The sequence below is a fragment of the Pteropus vampyrus genome, unplaced genomic scaffold (assembly GCF_000151845.1).
Source record: "Pteropus vampyrus isolate Shadow unplaced genomic scaffold, Pvam_2.0 Scaffold151, whole genome shotgun sequence".
Lineage (NCBI taxonomy): Eukaryota > Metazoa > Chordata > Mammalia > Chiroptera > Pteropodidae > Pteropus > Pteropus vampyrus.
The window spans coordinates 4,755,180-4,775,517 of NW_011888932.1; the positions used below are offsets into that span (position 1 = coordinate 4,755,180).

At 33.7% G+C, this 20,338-nt stretch overlaps 1 protein-coding gene and 1 pseudogene across 2 annotated transcripts in view; both read left to right on the top strand.

Moving 5' to 3' along the window:
• The window catches only part of SGIP1 (SH3 domain GRB2 like endophilin interacting protein 1), a 194,900-nt gene extending 177,158 nt beyond the window's left edge, over positions 1–17,742 (top strand). Inside the window, exons 20-25 of one of the 2 annotated variants that reach the window (XM_011369587.2) lie at positions 2,806–2,961; positions 7,222–7,354; positions 10,772–10,974; positions 12,145–12,209; positions 12,765–12,929; positions 13,918–17,742. In XM_011369587.2, coding sequence (XP_011367889.1) covers positions 2,806–2,961; positions 7,222–7,354; positions 10,772–10,974; positions 12,145–12,209; positions 12,765–12,929; positions 13,918–13,940 — 745 coding nt within the window. In that variant the 3' untranslated portion in view covers positions 13,941–17,742. The remainder of the gene's footprint in view (positions 1–2,805; positions 2,962–7,221; positions 7,355–10,771; positions 10,975–12,144; positions 12,210–12,764; positions 12,930–13,917) is intronic. The other variant, XM_011369588.2, reaches the window with a different exon arrangement.
• LOC111745326 lies at positions 8,501–8,618 on the top strand (annotated as a pseudogene).
• Positions 17,743–20,338: the final 2,596 nt, after the last annotated feature.

Genomic DNA, 20,338 nt, shown 5'->3' on the forward strand with positions numbered 1-20,338 from the left:
AATAGATACTGCTTACCACCATGCACTGCAGAAGCTGGCTGTGGAGAAGGTGAGTGCATGGCAGGACCCTGGAAATGGAGAACCCATAAGCACTGCAGACTCCAGGCACTGGGGTAGCCCAGCCACACGCACTACAGGAGTCAGATGTTAGGGAACCTCCTGTGCTACTGGGCACTAGCAAAGCCACATGGGCTGTAATACCCACACACTGGGAGTGCCATATGCACTACAGGAACTACACACACACTCCTGCAGAAGCCTGGCACCAGATAATCCTTGTATACTGCAAGAGCCTGCCTAGCCAAGCACACTGGAACTAGAAAAAAATCCCTTCTTCCTGAAATCTTTCCAGCGCCCTCTACTGACAAAGCTTGACATGGTTCCCATTGGTAAATTAAAAATAAGGGCCCATTATTTTCTCAGAGCAGGCAGTAAAGAGTGAGTTGAAGCTACACTGCTACTACGAGGGTATGTAGAAATTGACACAGTGATTCTAAATTTCATATGGAAGTGCAAAGTATCTACAATCACCAAAACAACTTTGAAAAAGAAGAACAAAGTGGACTGACAATACTTGATTTCAGAACTATTACAAAGCTACAGTAATCGAGACAGTGTGGTATTGGTGTAAAGTCAGACAAAATAGATCAATAGAACAGAATAGAGAATCCAGAAATAGGTCCATACGTATATGGACGTCTGAATTTCAACAAAATTGCCAAGTGGAGAAATTCGGTGGAGAAAAAACAGTCTTTTCTCAACAAATGATGCTAGAACAGTTAGATATTTATATCCACACACTAAAAAAATGAACTTGGACTCAGACTTCACATCTTATACAAAATTAACTTAAAAATAGATCATAAAGCTAAATGTGAAACTAAAAAAAAACTTCTAGAAGAAAATCTAGGCGAAATTTCTGTGACCTTGGATTTGGCAAAAATTTCTTAGATAGGACTCCAAAAGAATAAATTTATTAAATACAACCCATAAAAATAAATTGATGAATTAAAAACTTATGCTCTTCAAAGTTACTCTTACGAGAAAGAAAGAAAATAAACAAGCCACAGACTGGGGGCGGGGGGCGGTGGGGAGGCGGAATCTTTGCAAAGCATGTATCTGATAAATGATTTGCATCCTGAATATATAAAGAATTCTCAAAACTTAATAAGAGAACAGAAAACTCAATTTAAAACCTTGGCAGAAAATTTAAACAAACACTTCACCAAAGTAAGTAACTGATAACAAATAAGCACATGAAAAGATGCTTAAGATCATTAGCCATTAGGAAAATGGAAATTAAAACAACAATGAGATATCACTGCACAACTGTTAGAGTGGCTAAAATTAAAAAGATAGATCCTACCAAGTGTTAGTGAAGATGTGGAAGAATTGAAATTCATACACAGCTGATCTTTTCCATTTCAGAAAACAGTCTAGCAGCGTCGTTTTTGTTTGTTTGTTTGTTTGTTTCAATTTTTTTTATTAGTTTCAAATAGACAGGACAATGGTTAGACATTTATATAATTTAAAAAGTAATTCCCCCTGATTAGTCTAGTACCCATCTTGCACTATACATAGCCATTACAATATTATTGACTATAGTCTGGCAGTTTCTTACAAAGTTAAAAGTATACCTACCAGGTGATCCAGTGATTCTATTCTTATATATTCGTCCAAGAGAAACGAAAGCATATGTCCATACGAGTTGTACACACATATTCATCACAGCTTTATTTATGATAGGTAAAAACTGGAAACAATTCAAATGTTCTTCTTCAACAGGTAAATGGATTTAAAAAAAAAAAAACTATGGTATATCCATATGCTACCCAGCAATAAAAAGGCATGAACTATTGATGCTCTACATGAGTGACTCACAAAATAATTATGCTGAATGGAAGAAGCCAGCCAAAAAAAATCACATACTTTCTGATTTGGTTTATATAAAATTCTAGAAAGTGCAAACTAATGTACAGTGTTGGAAAGCATATTAACAATTGCCTAGGGATGGGGAGTAGAAGGATGTGGAGAAGTGCAGGAAAGAGGGATTACAGAGACCCATGAGGGAATATTTAGAGATGCTGGATATGTTCATAATCTTGAATGCGTGATGGTTTTACAAGTGTATACTACGTCAAAAATTTTGGAATTTTATATTATAAATGCGTCATTCATTATGTCAATTATACCTCAATAAAGTCTTTAAAAAAAAGGGGGGGTTATTCTTCCTTCCAAATTATGATCCTATTGTGTTAACCTATATATCAAATGATTTTACAATTTCAACCAAATAGACAAGTTAATGGAAAAAAGATCTAATTAAGTGGGAAGCAAGAATTTTACCTCAGAGGGACATGAAAGAACATGTTCAAGGCATCAATCATGTCCCTCAGAGAACTAAAATAAATTTCAGTGACTAGTGTGATAACATTGCGCAATTTAATATCTTCAAATATGGTGCCAAAAATTCAGAAATCGAAGAGAGAGAAAACCACCAGAATAGATAATGCTATTTATGAGGTGAACATACAGACTTTTCTACAGAAAGAGAAAAACTGAGCTTTTCTTGTTACAATTCAAAAACACATTAGACATAATAGCTACTTTTTAGGAGTAAGTGTTAAACCTTTAAGTCTTAGAAATGATTTAGTAGTTGAGAGTGGAATTGCAAGAGCTTATCTTTCATCTCTTCTGCTGTGTAATACTGTTATATAAATCTTTTCTTTTTCATAGCTGTTTTGATTCACAGCATACTGACCTGAGCTTCCTTTCTCTTTCCTCTCACGTGTTTTGATATGCCAGATGTATCGTAAAGATTACTGGAGAAATGGTGTTGTCCTTTCCTGCCGGCATCACCAGACACTTTGCCAACAACCCATCGCCAGCTGCCCTGACTTTTCGGGTGATAAATTTCAGCAGGTTAGAACACGTCCTGCCAAATCCTCAACTTCTCTGCTGGTAAATATGTTTTGTTCACATTTTTTAGATGTACGTAGCATAGTACTTTATACTTAGACGAGGGAGGGATATACCTCAGCAAGGGAGTAGCACTATAGAGAAATTACCACTACTTAGATATGTGTGTCGATTGAAACACAGAACTTTTACCAGCTGTCATATTTTTCTGGGTAATTGCATATGTATGCATATATATATTTTAATGGCCAACTATCTCAAGTGGCTAAAGAGACATTTAGAGTAATAAAATCTGTATTAGTGACAACTTATTGTCTGTTTTACTTATCATCAGTAGACAAAGAATGAGGATGGTGGGAAATGAACCCAATAAAAGGAATAAAATTCATTTTTTGTATTGGCATCTTTAAAAGTCAAATGTTATTTGAACTGTGAGTTACTCTTCGCATGAACTTGAAAATCTTTTCCATAAAACATATAATTTCATTGTAATGATAATTGTTTTGATGGAACTTTACATATGACATCAGAGAAGCTTATGTAGATGTTTCTATAAATATACTTCTTCACCTTTTCTAATTCTTAAATATGAATGTCTTTATCATATATAAACACATGCACGTTTACACAAACATGCATACTCATACATGCTGTTAAAAATGATCAACTGCACATGTTAATTATTGGCAATGGATGAGATGAAATAAATCTTGACAACTTCCTCTCCATCATTGAGTTCTGTTATTCCGTCTAAAAATCACTCTCTAAAGTGGCCACTTTTTCCTTTTATTGTGACCTCCCTTGTCCAATGGACCACCATCATTTCACTAGACCTCTGTAATTGCTTTCCTCCTTCCCATCCTGCATTCAGTCTTACCCCACTTCTATTTTTTTCACACAGCAGCCAAATGACCTTTTATGAGGTAAATCAGGTTGTCCTCACTCATATCTCTCACATAGCTCCACAGTGCATCTGTAGCAGAATCCAAACTTGTTACCACTGCCTTTGAGGCCCTACGCCATCCACCTTTGCCTGCTTCTTTGTCCTCATCTCTCACCATTGTGCCTCAGATTCCTTGCAGCTCCAGCCAGACCTGCCAGTCTTAGAAACAGACTGAGTCCTTTCCCACAAAAAGGCTTTTCTGCCTTCAATACTAGTTCCGCCCATCTTCACCTGACTCCTACTCATCCTTCAGATCTCAGCTCTGCTCGGCCTCCCCCGACCATCCCACTCTCCTCCCCACAACCCCTCACCCACCATTCTCAAACTAAATTATGTTCCTTTGTTATCGTCTCTCCAGGTACCCTTTGTCACACTTACTAAAATTAATAATAATTTATCTATTTGTGTTTCTTTATTCATTCATCTCCTCTACTAGTCTGTAAAATCCGTGAGGAATGAAACACATCTATTAGTTCACCACTGTTTCTTCATTACCATCCTCTGTGCCTGGCATCTAATAAGGACTTGAGTAATTTTTGTTGAATGAGTGAACAACTCAACCATAATTTAAAGAATTTTCAAGACGGATATTTATGTAGAAATAACTAAATGTCGTTGGTATTTGGAATTTGAGGATCAATGTAGTCACTCACTTTCTCAACTGAATGAGATTTTCATTCCAATGGTGAAAAAACAGGTCTTTCAGGCAAGTACCAAGATCATTTCCTCTTCTTTGATGCTTGCTATGGCTTAACTGGCAAACTTAATTCCAGGTTTAAAAGTGTAAAAGAAATGATCACCCATTAAATGAAAGATAAATGTAAAATGATAGAGATTGTAACTCGAAAACTTCTTACTCTAGTTTCCCTCCATTTGGGGGGTATGCACGTTAAGCCAGTTAATTTTATTTTTCAAGGTCCGTCCATCTGAAATTAGGAATTATGTGCTGCCATCTCACCGGTTTGTTTGCGCACACAACTGGTGTGATAATCATAGTTTTGGTTGCCTTTTTAGGCAGTTATGTTGCCAAGTCCTCAGGCATATAAGTAAGAGTTTTATACTTATGTTAATATATCTCTTATGAATTGAATTAAATAGCACTTTGAGAATGTTTTTGTTTGACAAAACATTATATAGACCCTTAAATTATTATTTGCCAAAAAAAAACAAAAACAAAAACAAAATTCTCATTAATTTGGACCTATTAACTCTAAATATTTGATTATTATGTCAGGGCTATGACTGGTAACCCAATAAGTCATGTAGCCTATTTGGTTTTGTTATGCAGTACTGCTCCACCACAGTTATTGCCACCCCTAATTTTTAAAGATAATGTAGCCAAGCATTATTCTTGAATACAGCAGAAGCCTTTCAACATCTGTTGTCTCACTCCCAGCCAAGTGTCTCATTTATGTTTATCGAAAGACTTCATTTAGGTTAGCACCTTGGCTCCTGGAGACATTTGGGTTTGTGATCCTTGTGAGAGGGACCAACTTGAAGTTTACTTTTATTGTTCCCTTATGAAAGGGGTTTGATTGTAAAGGATATTCAGGAACAGTTGTTGAACCAATTATGATACTAAAAGATTCTCGAGACTTCTTGAGCATTCAACAGTTGCATCTCTATACAAGTATTTGATTAGCAAAGCTTTCTCAAACATTTATTAAAGCAAGTTTACTGAGAAATTATCATAGACAAGTGACTTAGCTTATTTTGTTATTAAACTTCATAAATGCATTTCTTTAAAATAGTATAATTAAAATTGTCCCACTTATTCAGATGTACTTAGTACAAATTAATGACATGTTGCTAGATAGTCATTTCTCATCTCCATTTTGGCATAGTGGGAAAGAGTGACCTAGAGTAAGACTGACATGGGCTAAAACTCTGACTCTTACTTATTAAGCTGTTCAAACTTAAGTAAATTATTTACTTTTGCTAACTCTCTATTACTCTTATCTCCTACCTCCTTCTGTAGCTACAGCTCTGGAAGCTCTGGACAACTTGGATGCTTTTAGATAATAAAAGTTTGGACAGCCTTATCAGCATTCTTAGCTCAGCTTGATCAGAGGCCAAGTCTCGGGGGTCAGGAGCCTTTTCCATCCACTTCCTACATGCCCAAGGTCATAGAGCTTTGCTGTGTCCTCAGCAACCTATACCAGGGCCCAGCAGAACCACATGGGTCACACTGAGCCTTGGCCCCCACAATCACCCCCTCGCAACAGACCGGGAGCAGTTTTAAAGCCCTGATGGTTTTGACTCAGCTCTTTTGATTAGTTTGCCTTCTGGAGACTGAATCATAGCAACCTAATTTTGATCTGCCTTTATCACTTTATCACTATCACCCTTCTGTCTTCTGAACCTCTAATTTCCTCTTTTTATAACATTTGCTCATCTTTAAAAAGAAAGATAATTCTTCCTTTGCAGGGTAGATGTTAATGAAATAGTTTATGTGTATCTAACAGAATGCCTAGCACATAATAAGTGCTCAAAAAATTATGGTTACTATTATTGTATTATATGGAATATTCTGAAAGTGAAATGTCAGTAAACAAATTGAGCATCAAGTTACTGAATAACTTACATTCTCAGTTTCCTCATTGTGTGGGAAGTGAGGAGATATTTTTCACACTCTTGCCTGATCCTTTTGTCACTGATACAAGCCTTTTCAAGATACATTGGGTGACTGGCCTGTGGACAGGCCTCTTGAGCAAAGCTAACACCTCTCATAAAATACAAATCTCCTTAGCTCATTAAAACTGTACTTGCCAATTGTAATTACTGTGATCATTATCATTAAATTCCAGGGTCATTTTAAGAAAAGTGGCTTTTTTATGATTTAGATCCTCTTAGATGAAATAGTGTGAATGCTGAAAATGTAGCATGGTAATTTAATGTCTCTCTTTTCTCCTCAGTTGGAGATAAAGACCGTGTTTACATTTGGCCAAATATTTAGTTAAGTGCTTTCTGAGAAACTACTGTTCATGTCAATTCAAAAGAAAATCAATGTACTCAGTTCCTTGATTGCATTAACTAAGAAGAATCTGTGGTGATGTAGAAAGAGCTATTAAGTTTAGATTACTAAATAATTTACTGTTTAAAGCAACCAATTATTTCCATGATTGGTTAATACTACTGGGTACTCACTGAAATTTATAGCAATACAATAATGTATCCCTGTGGGTATTAATCTATTAACTTAATACCATTCAGAAATGCAATTGTACTAAACCATACTACTGTTCGTAATAAAATCTCTGCAAATTGTCAAAGATGAATATAGAATCAGGTGACAATTTGCTAAGATATTTCTTTGTGACAAGGTGCTACTCAATCATTTTTTCTTCCCAATTAAATAGTGATAATACCCAAAATGATGCCAATACCAAGGAATTCTGGGTAAACATGCCAAATTTGATGACTCACCTAAAGAAAGTGTCGGAACAAAAACCCCAGGCTACATATTATAATGTGGACATGCTCAAATATCAGGTAAGCCTATTTATATGATCAGGGCATCTCTTTCACATCACAAATGTATATTCTAACATACCTAACATTAAATAAAAATTAATAAAGTAACAGTTCTTTTAATATTATTTAAAAGCTACAAATTTATAAGAAAATAGAAATTTTAAAAGACTACTTGGAGACAGTGATAAAAATATTTATATATATCCTTATTAGGTTAAACTTACAAGTAAAATATTTAATTTAAAAATTAGAGAAATATGTCAAAAAATGAAGCTGAGAAAATTACATCAATTAAGATTATAAGTATTGATGAATTTGTTCACTGTAATTTTATTAAGAACATTAGTGTACTAAAACCTCTCATTTTCGATTATTAAATGTAAGTAATCTGGTGTTTTTTTCTGAATGTGATAGTCCTATGAAATAAATTCGAATAAATTATTTTTTATGTTAAAAGTAATTTAATATTTAAAAACTATTTGGCACAATACCATATAGTATATGAGAAATTTCTTTTTGTGTCTAGGATTGCCCTTAACCAAATTCTTACTGATTTAGTGAATAAGCCTGTTTCAAACCAGGTATGAAGTCCAAATATTCTATTGATCCCAGCCATTGATTACCTAGACTGTTTTTAAAGTAATTTTTGTGATTAAATATGTTCAAATTATTTTTTTAAGATGAGGAAATAATTATTTTTTAAAGTTGTGCCTTCATAGAAATCAGCGCATCTCAAACATGACTACTTTACAGTCACCAGGGAACTTATAAACAAATACTTGTTCTGAACTGGTGCTAATTATAGATAAATACATGTAAATACCTATATCACAATCTATTTGTAGATAGAAATAGGTATAGGTATAGGTATAGGTTTAGATGGATATCTGTTAGGCCCTGAAACTCCCAGGGATTTTCATTTAATTGGTTCCAGATATGACCTAGATATCTGTATTTATTACAAGTCCTCCAAGTCATTATAATACACCCTACAGGTTGAAAACTACTTATTTATATTATTGTAAGACACACTGAAAGTGAAGTATCTATAAATGATGTTACATGTTACAAAAATACAAATGAGTATAATGTTTTTCCTGTAAGAACAGTATCATCTAAGCTTTAGATGTTATTGATAATACTGAACAAAAATGTGACATAATAGTCCATGGCCATGCTACCCTGAACAAGCCCAGTCCCATGTGATCTTGGAAGCTAAGTAGAGTTAGACCTGATTAGTACTTGACGGGAGACCACCTAGGAAGACCAAGTGCTGTAGGCATAAAAAATAAAAAATGAGGGGTTGTAAGCTGACAAAGTCCTTGCAATCTGTGAGGCCTCACCTAAAATAAAAAAAAAAAAATTAAAAAGTGACATAATAGAAATTCATCACTTTTATAATGAAAATATATACCAAATGTATTTTTATTTAACTGTTTATTTCCTCAAAACATTTAAACACAGTGATTGCTTTAAGCTTCTTAGAGAAGTGAAACGGAGTAAGAAAAAGAAGCTCCAATGTAATTTTTCCCTGAATGAGAAGTTAAATTTCAAGGCACATACATGTTTCGTATGTACGAAAGGGTAAAAATAAAACTGTAGTCGTTTCCTTTCATGAACTTTTATTGCAAAGCCCGCATCTACATTTTCAGTTCAAATTAAATTTTTTTGAAATTTTAAATTCCGTGAAATCTCCCTATTTGTCATTAAGTGAACCTAGAAAAGTAGACAAAATTCACCTATTGCAATATGAGCTTGATGTAAAATATTAAAATGTAGGCAAGCAACTGAATTTGGGAATTAAGGCAGCTTCCTACTGGCCACTGACTTTCGGCACTTCGTCTCCCTGAACCTCAGTTTCCTCATCTGCAAATAAGAATAACAATGATTCCTATCTAAATATTTTATAGGTGGTTGTGAGGAGCTAGTAGCCTAATATATTTCAAAGTACTCTGAAAAATGTAAGCAGCCCTAGACCTGTCGTTTCGCGTTAAAGTGTGCTCTGAGGAATTTCTTTTGTTTGTTGAGTTATGTTGTTTATCAATAATGCAAGAAATTGGTTGGGAGGCACAATTAGCGTTTTGTGGGATTGTCTGTTTAGTTTCTGGCCATGAGGAGCATCTCTCAGTAATCAAGACAATGAAAAACACACTCTCACATATTCACAGAGCACCTCACTGGGTACAATAGCTTCTGTCAAGTTGCTGAGGATATAGTGCAGAAAGGAGTGGGTAGGGCGAGGCTGCTCTCCTTTTGGTCTAAAATAATAGATTTCTAAATAAAAGTTTATTTGCAGAGGATCGTGCTGCTAAAAATAATTAATGTTTAAAAACTATTATAATGATTATCTAACTAAAATTGTCATCAAAAGCCACGCCTGTCTTTTTTATAAATAACCGATTTCCGAACTTGTTTCTGCAGCAGCCACTATGCCTTGTGAGTTCAACCTGCCCTCAGGCCCTTTCCCTGTGGTGTCCATGCGTGCAGATATTGCTAAGCCAATGGAGAGTTGTTTACAGTCTTCAAAATCAGCAAAACTCATACTCTATGAATAAAACTGCGAGGGCATAGCCACCACCCACACAGCCCCTGCAGTGTGCGCTTACTTGGAAAAGCACAATCTCCTAGGGCTATTCATTTTCACAGTGAACAATTAAGAAATAATAATGTTGTGAATTTTTCACTGTGGACCCAGAACTCAAGTTGATATTATCATCTTTAGTTAAGATAAATTTGTGTTGATTCTTCAAACCTGGCTTTTCCATGACCAGACTCACAGTTGATTCTAAGTGGAAAGGAATGCAGCACTTCTCGTTAGAGGATCCGAGTTCAAGTCCTTATTTTGGCAAGTCCCAAAGGAGTAATAATAATCTGTTTTGTCACTTATTTTTTGTGAAGAGCAAATATAAGAATATTAATAATTAGCACGTATTAAAATGTTAATTATTTACTATGTGCTAGGCATTATGCTGAGTATTTTACAAAAAAACATCTCTTTCAATCTGCCTGACAACTCTGAGGGTAAATATTATTGTTATAATTCTCATTTGGCAGATGAGAAAATACTGAGGCTCAGAGAGGTTTAGTGACCAGTCCAAGATCACTCAGTTTGTAAGTGACAATAAGAACTCACTCCGAGGACTATCTAACTCTTAACCAGTGTGCTACCACCTCCTAATGGTTCATTGTAAACTCTAAAGTGCTATGGAGATTTTAGTCATTGATTATATATTTTTAATCTGTAACAATTTACCTGAAACATCAGCTCTCTCTCACATGGTGATTTTCACTGAGAGCTCACTGTAAGCAGCACAAACTACACATTATGACTTTTTGATATCTAAGAACATTCCTATGGGAGATAATCAAAGCTACTGGTTTTGCTTCAGAATAAAGGTCGAGCTTTAAATATTCTCTTTCCTGTCGTTTGGCAAGGTGTGTGCCCAGGGCATTCAGTCCACGCCTCTGAACCTGGCAGTGAACTGGCGATGTGAGCCAGCAAGCACTGACCTACGCATAGATTACAAATACAATACGGATGCAATGACAACCGCTGTGGCCCTCAACAATGTGCAGTTCCTGGTCCCCATAGACGGAGGAGTAACCAAGCTCCAGGCTGTGCTCCCCCCAGCAGTCTGGTAAGGAGCCCCAACCCGCTTCTGCTTCCCCAAAGAGCTCCTGAGCAAAGTCGTCACAGACTTCTTAGCGTTTCTGTTTCCCACCGGGGGTGGCGGGGGGGGAGATCACAGCAGGCCTGTGTGTCAGGATTCAGAGCAGGAAACAGAAACCACTATAGCTATTTTAAGAAGAAAATGATTTAACACATGAGATTTAGATGCTCACACAATGGTGGAAGTGCTTGAAGAATAAGCTTTAGACTGGATCGCCAAGATTGTTTCCAAGAAGACCACAGAACTGGCCGGCCAGGAACGCTGCTACTTCTACCATAACCAAGAAGAAAAATTAGAAGGCTGCCAGTGGAGCCATTGAATTCAAAGACCCAGTACTGTCACGCTGATTCAGGGATGAGAAAGCTATGACTGGCACTGCTTTGACTGCTCCTCAACACCCACAAAACTGGAGACTGGACTGGAGCATTGCTGTTAGAAGATCCCATATCTCATTTAGGTTGCTGGTAGCAGAAAACAGCCAAGAAAGCAACAGAAGAATGGCCTCTCCCTCTCTGTGATCCTCCGAATCTCAAGCAGCACATGTAGTTGGTGGAGTCTAATCTGTATCAAAGACCTCAGCTACAGAGGAGTCTGAGAAATGTAGGGTTTTGTTTCGTAGGCTCTGGACTATAAAAATGCACTATAGAGAAAGTATGAGAACAGAAACTGAATAGATACTACGTACCAATAGCAGCTGCTAAAAAAGAACTTATTCTCCTAGAAAAAAAATACTCTAGTGTTTCCATGTGATTGTCAGAAGCAGGAAAAAAAAAAAAGAACATTAAAAAAAAAAGAATATTAGCCATATGACAGCTCCAATGTAAATTACCTGCATTAATTGATTGATTAACACTTCCCATCTACTTTTTCAGTAGATGTGTTTTAGAATTTTTAACTGCGTTGTCCTCTAAGTATTTATCTGAGTGTTGTGGGTGGTTACAATACAGAACGGGAAAGGAGAGAATTTACGTGTATATGCATGGATAGATAGGTAGACAGACAGACAGATAATGCTTAAATTGTAGCTAAAATTTTCAAGATTTTTTTAAAATTAACACTATCTGAAAAAAAAAATATGGTATCCATTAAATTAAAAAGCTTGTGTATGCAAAAGTCATTTATCTATTTCCTTTTTAGGAATGCTGAACAACAAAGAATATTGTGGAAGATTCCTGATATTTCTCAGAAGTCAGAAAATGGAGGTAATATAATCACATGCTTATTTTATTTATTTAAGGTATCAAGCAACTATAAAACAAAATATACTTAAGTGCTAAAAGCAAGCAAAATATTTCACTTTATCTTATTTCAGCCAATAAAAGCAAATAAGTCTTCAATAAATCCTCTACTTCTCTTTTTCTGCCCAAGACCCCACATCAAACAGACCATGCTTAAAGCAGAGAAAAGCTTTTAATGTGGCATGTTTTCACTCTGTATCAGATCTCACACTCCCTGATAGTTTATATATTTTTCACTTTCCCTCTGATATTAATCATAGGTTGAAAAATCATTGCCTTCCAAGTAGTATGCTCTCAAATTTTGAAGTACCGTTTGGCTGAATTACATTTGCATCAGCATACAAAGAGAGTCTCTTATAATATTTAATGATAAATTTTATTCATTACCATTTTGTCACTGAAACATCTCCTATTTCCTAAGTTAGATTTTGTGTGTTAACTTTTGAATACAGTTTCAAAAATTATTTCCAGAATGTTGTGTTGGCTATTATCTTGTAATATATAATAATCTTTTTATAGGGGTAGGTTCTTTATTGGCAAGATTTCAGTTATCTGAAGGCCCAAGCAAACCTTCCCCGTTGGTTGTACAGTTCACAAGTGAAGGAAGCACACTTTCTGGCTGTGACATTGAACTTGTTGGAGCAGGCTACCGATTTTCACTCATCAAGAAAAGGTTTGCTGCAGGTAAGTGCGTATCTTTCAAAAACAATGTTGCCTTAGCTACTCTTCCTTAAGAAGGAATAGGTTGTGATTTTCTCATCTTCTTCCTCCTCCCCTTCCCCACTCCTAACCCCCATTTCCCATCACAATTAGAAAGCAAACCAATTGTTGAATGAAGTAAAACTAAGACAGTAGACTGGAAGTCAGGAATTAGGAAAGCCCTGGCTACTTATCATGGCTCTGGCTCTGTTCCTCAGGTGGGGCTGGCCAGTCATTCCCATTATAGAGATGTGAACACTGAGGTTGATGAAGTGGATTATACTTTTGTTATACTGACAAAGAAGATACATGTTATTTGCCTTTGAATTTGGCTCTCACCTGAAAACTTTTCTTCTCCAACAGGACTTCATAGATTTTAGACTTGTCAGAGATTTTAGACTTGGCTAAGATCTAAGAGAATCCATCTTTCACTGTAATAGCAACCTTAAAGAATCTAGGCCAGAGATCAGAACTGATTGCCCATGAACTGAATGTGACTGTCAGATAGGTTTTTGACACACACGATCGTTTGTTAGGGAGGGATTCCCCAATACTACAGTGATCATACTTGTCAATGATTTTTTGGGATAAGTCCTAGTGTTTTTTGCTGCTCTACTGATGTAATTACTAATTTATACCCCTTTCACTCTCAGAAATGACCCAGGTTTGAAAGTAATTATATGACTACTCTTCTTATAAGGCGGATTCTCACATCCAGAAACAAATCTCCCTATTCTGGTTAAAACCCAAACCCCTGCAAAATGTTTATATATGGAAATGTGAAAAAGCAACTAGCTGGTCTGGAAAATTGAAAACTTAAAAAACGTTATGTATCTTATATTAGTATTGCACCCCTCATATATATAGTATTTGGCTCCTAGGGTTAAGGCAGGAGGAATATAAATGTTAGCCATATAATAATCACATTGTTGAACTAGCAGGTAACCTGTTGATATGTTGTTTTGTTTTGCAGGAAAATACTTGGCAGACAACTAATAAAGGCTTATGCAAAGATTTGGAGGATTCATATAATGGAGAACTGTTGTATGAGAAACAGGTTTTAATTTTGGTTTGACAAAAACAAATCAAAATCTGCACTTGGGATATATCTGCTGGAAATGTCCATGACTTTTCAGCTGTGATTTCCCTCACACAGTACCATGATGACCAGTCCTACAGTATTTACTTCTAGGTGTAATATTGTTATGGTTTTAAAATGTAATTATTGTATTTGTAAATTGTACTCATTCCAGTAAGGCAGTTAGACACCTGAGTTTTAGCATTTTACCATTCCTGAAATGGATGTAATTTAAACTGTGGTATGTAAAATTTTCAGTAGTACTGTTGAATGGCACAGTGCTTACAGAGGTAGATTGCATTTTGTCAATAAATAAAATTTAAATATAATATTGATAGCTATGATAAAGGGGGTGCCACAAACAAAAAATTAAGTGGAATCAGAAAAAAACTTTTTTTCTTCAGTCCTTAGTATGTTTTACTCTAGTGCTAAAAAAAATTCTATCTTCAAATGTTTAATGGGTTAAATTCAGAGACTATTTCAGGAAAAAAAAAATCTAAGGTTACAGTATATTCAAAGAAAAGCATTAATTACCACTTTTTAAAAAGCTTTTTTTTCAAACTGCAAATTTCATAAAAATGCAAACTGTGTAAACAGGGCCTCTTATTTTTATAACTTGTGTAAAAAGGGAAAGCAATTCATATTTAAAGTTTAAGTATATGAAATTATCAAGAGTAAAGATTTTGAAGTCTTAACTACTTCCCCCTTTCTCTACAGTTTAGCAAATGTAGAGATTACTGAATAATCAGTCAGACTAAAGCCAAAATTGTGATCTTAAAATTTCAGGACTTTCCATAATTGAACTGGTTGACAATTTTTGCACAATTACTGTACACAGAGAGTTTCTCCTAACCAGCATGGAGTTTCCTCTTTACTCACAGGAATCAAAATATTGAGACTAAAAATCTCAGAAAAAAAAATTTTAGTCCTCTGTTTAAATCCAGAAGGAGAATTTTAATTGTCATCATTTATATCGCTTACGAAGGGAAAAAATAAGCTTTATAAGTTAAATTCTGTCCACATAATCGTGCAACAAATTTCCTTTTAGATAAGATTCATTGTCCGTAACTATAAATCTTTGCCATTCTTGGGGAATCAAAAAGAGAGTTATCAAAAACCTATCATGATTTTGTCATTGCAAGATATAATAAAAAATTTACTCAGTCTGGCCTCACAATATGGGAATTCAGATAGAGGAGCACTTCTTCAGGGATCTCAGTTATAAAACCTTTCTTCATTATGATCTGAAAACCTGAATTTTTTTTCAAGTCACAGAATTTATTTTAAACATAAACAAATTCCTATTCTAGCTTATACTATTAAATAACTGTAATTATTAAGCTGTTCTATTTATTATCAGTTGCTAATTTTTATTTTACATTCACTCATATTTGACAAAGAATCTTTAACCTCTTTAAATTTTAGAATCAAATTAAATTTTGTTAGTCTGACGCTTGAAATGAGCTTGTGACTGGCAGTTGGTTATAGTGGAACTTTTTAAATTAATATTTGTACTTCTCAATCAATGCTTGCTACCCAGAGAATGTTCAAAATTATCTGTTTTACCTTAAGATCCTTACCATTCAAACAAACTCTCAATTGGCTCCCCAAGTCTTGTGTTGAAGTTTTTGAAAAAATAATTAATACGCTCATTTTAAGTAAAGATACTTAATTTGATTTTGAAATCAAAATAGAAAATGCAAACTTTTAAATCCCAGGAAACGAGGAAATTTCAAATACTGAAACCAATGGAAAATAAGCAGCAAAAAATTATCCAGCATATGAATATTTAATGTGTTTTTAAGTAATCAATTAATGAAAACATATTGAATATTAACACAAAGCATATTAAAATGTGTAAATATTATTGTTCTCATGTCTTGCTCTTTATATTTTATTTTATATAGTTCTGAAGTGAATTAGTAATTAAACAAGGATTTTTTTGTCAAAGAATGATTTTGTTGATATTGTAAAAATGTAATTTAAAACATAGATTACAATAGTCCCTAACATTATTTAAATGTTTCCAGGAATTAAAATTTGAATCTACAAAGGTATCCTATGATCCCTTAATTGGTCATTGTGAAACAGAATTAAAGTCAATGATTTCAAAGTTACTAAACTTTGAATAAATAGAAACTCAATAGAGAATATATCTCTTTTTCTTTCAGAAAATAGGTGAAATAATAACACAATAAACTTATATCAGGGAGATTTTGGTGTTTTTCTTTTAATCTTGTAGTTTATAATCTCCTATTAACACTTGTACCCATAGTACTGTGCATTAAGAATTCATGTTAGAAAAAAATGATCCTAAACAAAGCAAGAAATCAGTTATAAAAGAAACATTAAGTCAGGTCCATTATCAATTCCTTAAACATAACAAAATGAGCTAGTACATCTTAAGATTTTCAATATTAGGGGTCAAAATAAAAAGAAAGTGTTCTCGTTAACCAGAATACCATTTCCTAAGCATTATGATTCAAAAAGGTTCTGCTCTAACAAGAAAATATGAATGATACTGCTTTATTTTGGCAACATGAAAAATATGTTTTTTCCAAATAAATTCCATATTTTCATGATATTTTTTAAAATAAATTTTTATTACAAATTGGTCTGAATTTTATCATAATTGGAATTCATAATTCCTAAAGATTAAATTTTTAATTATTTTTAAAGCTCTATTCTTCTCTACACCTACAACCAAAATGAAAATTCACTGTCTGGTATTTGGAAATATATTTCACATGTAAAGAAAGAATGTCCACATTTTAAAATGGTTTCAAGTAAATAGAGAGCAAACAGCTCAGAGAGTCAAGCTTCAGATGTTTTAGTTTTGTTTTTATGTATTTTTACTCCATCTCAATCTGCAAAGTGTTTGAGACCATAATTAAACATATTTTCATTTCTTCTTTTCAAAGAAGCCTGGTAACTACATTAGTTCTACCACTAACTTCTGCTGTGTGACCTTAGACAAATCACTGTCCTTTTCAGTTTCTCATCTTTAGAATGAGAGATTGGGATTGCCAGTGGTTTTCAAGTTTTTTTTAACAGCAGAACTTTTTTCTACTAGAATTGCACATGAAATCCTGTTAGGCAAAACAATCAAAGCAATGAAGGAGTTCTTCTAGCAGTTTAAATCTGGGCCAACCAGAGCACTGTTTCAACACCATAATAACACATTAATGATCTGTAAAGTTTCTTCCATCTCTGAAGTTCCATGATTCTATTTGAATCAGATAGATCTACCTTTGGGGGGCTTTAAAAGAAAACATACAATCACAGTAATTGACTGATATAAAATAAAAATTGATATTTATTTGAGTGGTTACCACTTACCAGTCACTGTAGATATTAGCTGATTTAATATTTATATCAACTCAAAAATTGTAGGTACATTTTTAATTCATATTTTACATATGGTGACAGATTAATTAATTTGCCCAAAGAGACAGCCACTAGAAGTAACCTAATAATCCTGACTGTAGAGGTAGCCCCTGACTTGTTTTCCTTGTCCATTCTGAGACATAGATATTTCTGTTTTATTTTACTATACATATTCCATTTAAATACCAAGATAAATATGCTATAAAAAAATAGTATCAAAATAAGGATAGTTCCAATAGCAAAATTGTTGGGAAAAAATGTTTCTCAAAGTGTATTACATGAACCACTTGTATTATAATTTATTTTAAAAGTGCAATGATTTTGGTTTAGTCATACTATATCCTCAGATCCTAGAAGATAACAGTCATCGATAAATTTATATTAAAAGAATAAATCCCTAGAAATGGGGTTTAAGAATCTGTACTTTGACAAGCACCCCAAATTTGACAATCACTGCCCTAGTAGATTTCTCAGGTCCTTCTTAGTTCTAACATTATATCAGTTTTTAAAAATTAAATTGAAACTTAAATACATTTTTCTAGTGAATTTATTTTTTCATTCAGTCCATTAAACATCCTCCAATCTGAGAGAGAGAGAGAGCACTTTATCTACGAAAATCCCCATCTTTTCCTTAGAGTTCTGTTATGCTATCTCGATCTCAATTGTGGCCTCAAATGCATTCTCAGGTTTTCATATTTCTGTCATTCTCATGAATGTCTTAAAAAAATTAAACTAAGCATTGGGGAGGTTGCAAGCTGTGGCTCATCCCAAACACAGTCCTAACAAATATTTTCCTCCTTGCAAGGGGAACACAGACATCTAACTTGTGAGATGTCTATTTATTTTGTAGGCCTTTAATCAAATGCTTTATGAGCATGGATTAGTGTCATTCCAAAAGAGGTAAATCAATCTTTTTTGGTTTTGCTTTTCTTTTTTTTTCCCCAAAATGATCACAGTTGAGTGACACAGTAAAATGTTCAGATATCTACCAAGGAGATGAGTTTGTGTGTGTGTGTGTGTGTTTTTTTTAAGCTTTCTTTTCCCCAAAAAGATTATGCATTTGAGGAAAACCTAATTCAGTATAAATATATTAATTTTATGCATTATTTCTGATTGTCAATTCTTTAAAAATGGAAGCATAATTTATCAAAACGAGAATGATCTCCAGATATCACTTTAAAAGTTAATATAAGTAAACATAATGTTTCCTTGAAATGAGTCAAATTAAATTGTTGATATGAATGAACAAATCAACCTATATTAACACTGATTAAAGAGACTGTTCTGATGACCCAACCTACCCCGTTTTAATGTGTGCACTTTTCTTGAAGCTTTATTATATTTTACTACCCCCTTTTATTTTTCATTTGGCAAACAGCATTTAAATGACATTTCCTCACTCATGAATTAAACATGGATACCATTACATTACTTTTTTGTGCATGGAAAGAGTAGAGGAAAAACGAGATAGGAGTATAATGTTTATTTCCAAATATTAAAAACAAGCAAACAAACAACAAAAATCCACTAGCCTCTCTCTTGTGTCATTGCTTTGAAGTTCTGTCTTCTGTAGGCTAGAGTTACATTTTTAATATCTAATTGAAATCTAAATATCCTTCTTAAAAGAATGTCAAATTTTAGGATCTATTGAATTGACCCTGGTTACACCTCTTGATTGTCCCTTATGTTTAACATCTGATTTCTATCTAAAATGAGCATTCCTACCTGAAAAAGTCACCTCCTTGTTGACATTCACCATGGGCATAATAATTTATTCTCTAGGTTTGACTTCTAAGATTAATTTTCCTTTGATTTATAGTATTTCTGATTGCCTCTTTCTATCACTAAAGTACTACATTGCCTGTTCTAAATATATCTTTCACCTAATAAGAAAAGATGTTTTGATGAAAAGCAAATATATATTTTATGTATTCTTTAATGTCTAAAAGAAAATAAGTAAAGGATATTTCTACTAAATTCACCTATATTCCAGTATTTTCCAAATCATGTTTAGGTCTACTGGTTCTGGCAAATATTCACTGTGGTCTGAGAATAAATGATCCTATATCATAGTTCTCACTCTTTGGACAATGATAATGAATGTTAGTGTTTTAATAAAGCTGAAAAAAGTTATTGGATCAGGAGAACCCTTTTTTCCTAAACACACCTTGAAAAAATTTAGAAAAATTTTAACACCAGTTTATATATTTTTCAACAGCTAAGAAAATATATAACGATGCTTTGACGAGATGCTCTGTTCTTTTTGTTTCAACATGAAGGAAAATTCCTACCATTTCAAATGAATTAGAATCTATTTTAAATTGCATTAGTACATATTAATGAATTTAACTTTATTATCTAAAATATTCAAAATAAAACAGTAAAACTATTTTAGTATTTTAACTATTATTTTTAAGATATGTACCTGTGACCAGCACATCAGACCACTATCTGTTGAAGATAGTCCAAATTGTTTGCAAAGTGGAATTAATGCTAGTGAGCGATCTTTGGTAACATTTTATTAAAGAGCTTTAAGAAATTGAATTATGACAGATCAATGCTGACAACATTTTTACATAATCTTGTTAGAAATTATATGAAAAACATTTTAGTTAAAGCTAAGAGAAATGCACTATTTAACATAGATTTTGCAGGACTCTACACTGTTAATGAGCATTCACAGTTCTTTTTTGCTTTGCTTTATTTTTCAAATCAATTGTTTTCTACACAAAATAATCAACTAAGTTCCTTTAAAAATTTCCTAAGTAAACTGTTATCAGACAGAAAAGAGTAAAGCCGAATAACTACATTTCTCTAAAAATAGTTCAATTTTCAATTCATTCAGTTTGTGAATCAGCTTGATAGATCATAAGCCATTTATCAGTTTTAAATATTTCATTGAATATTTTATTGAATATCATGCAAATGT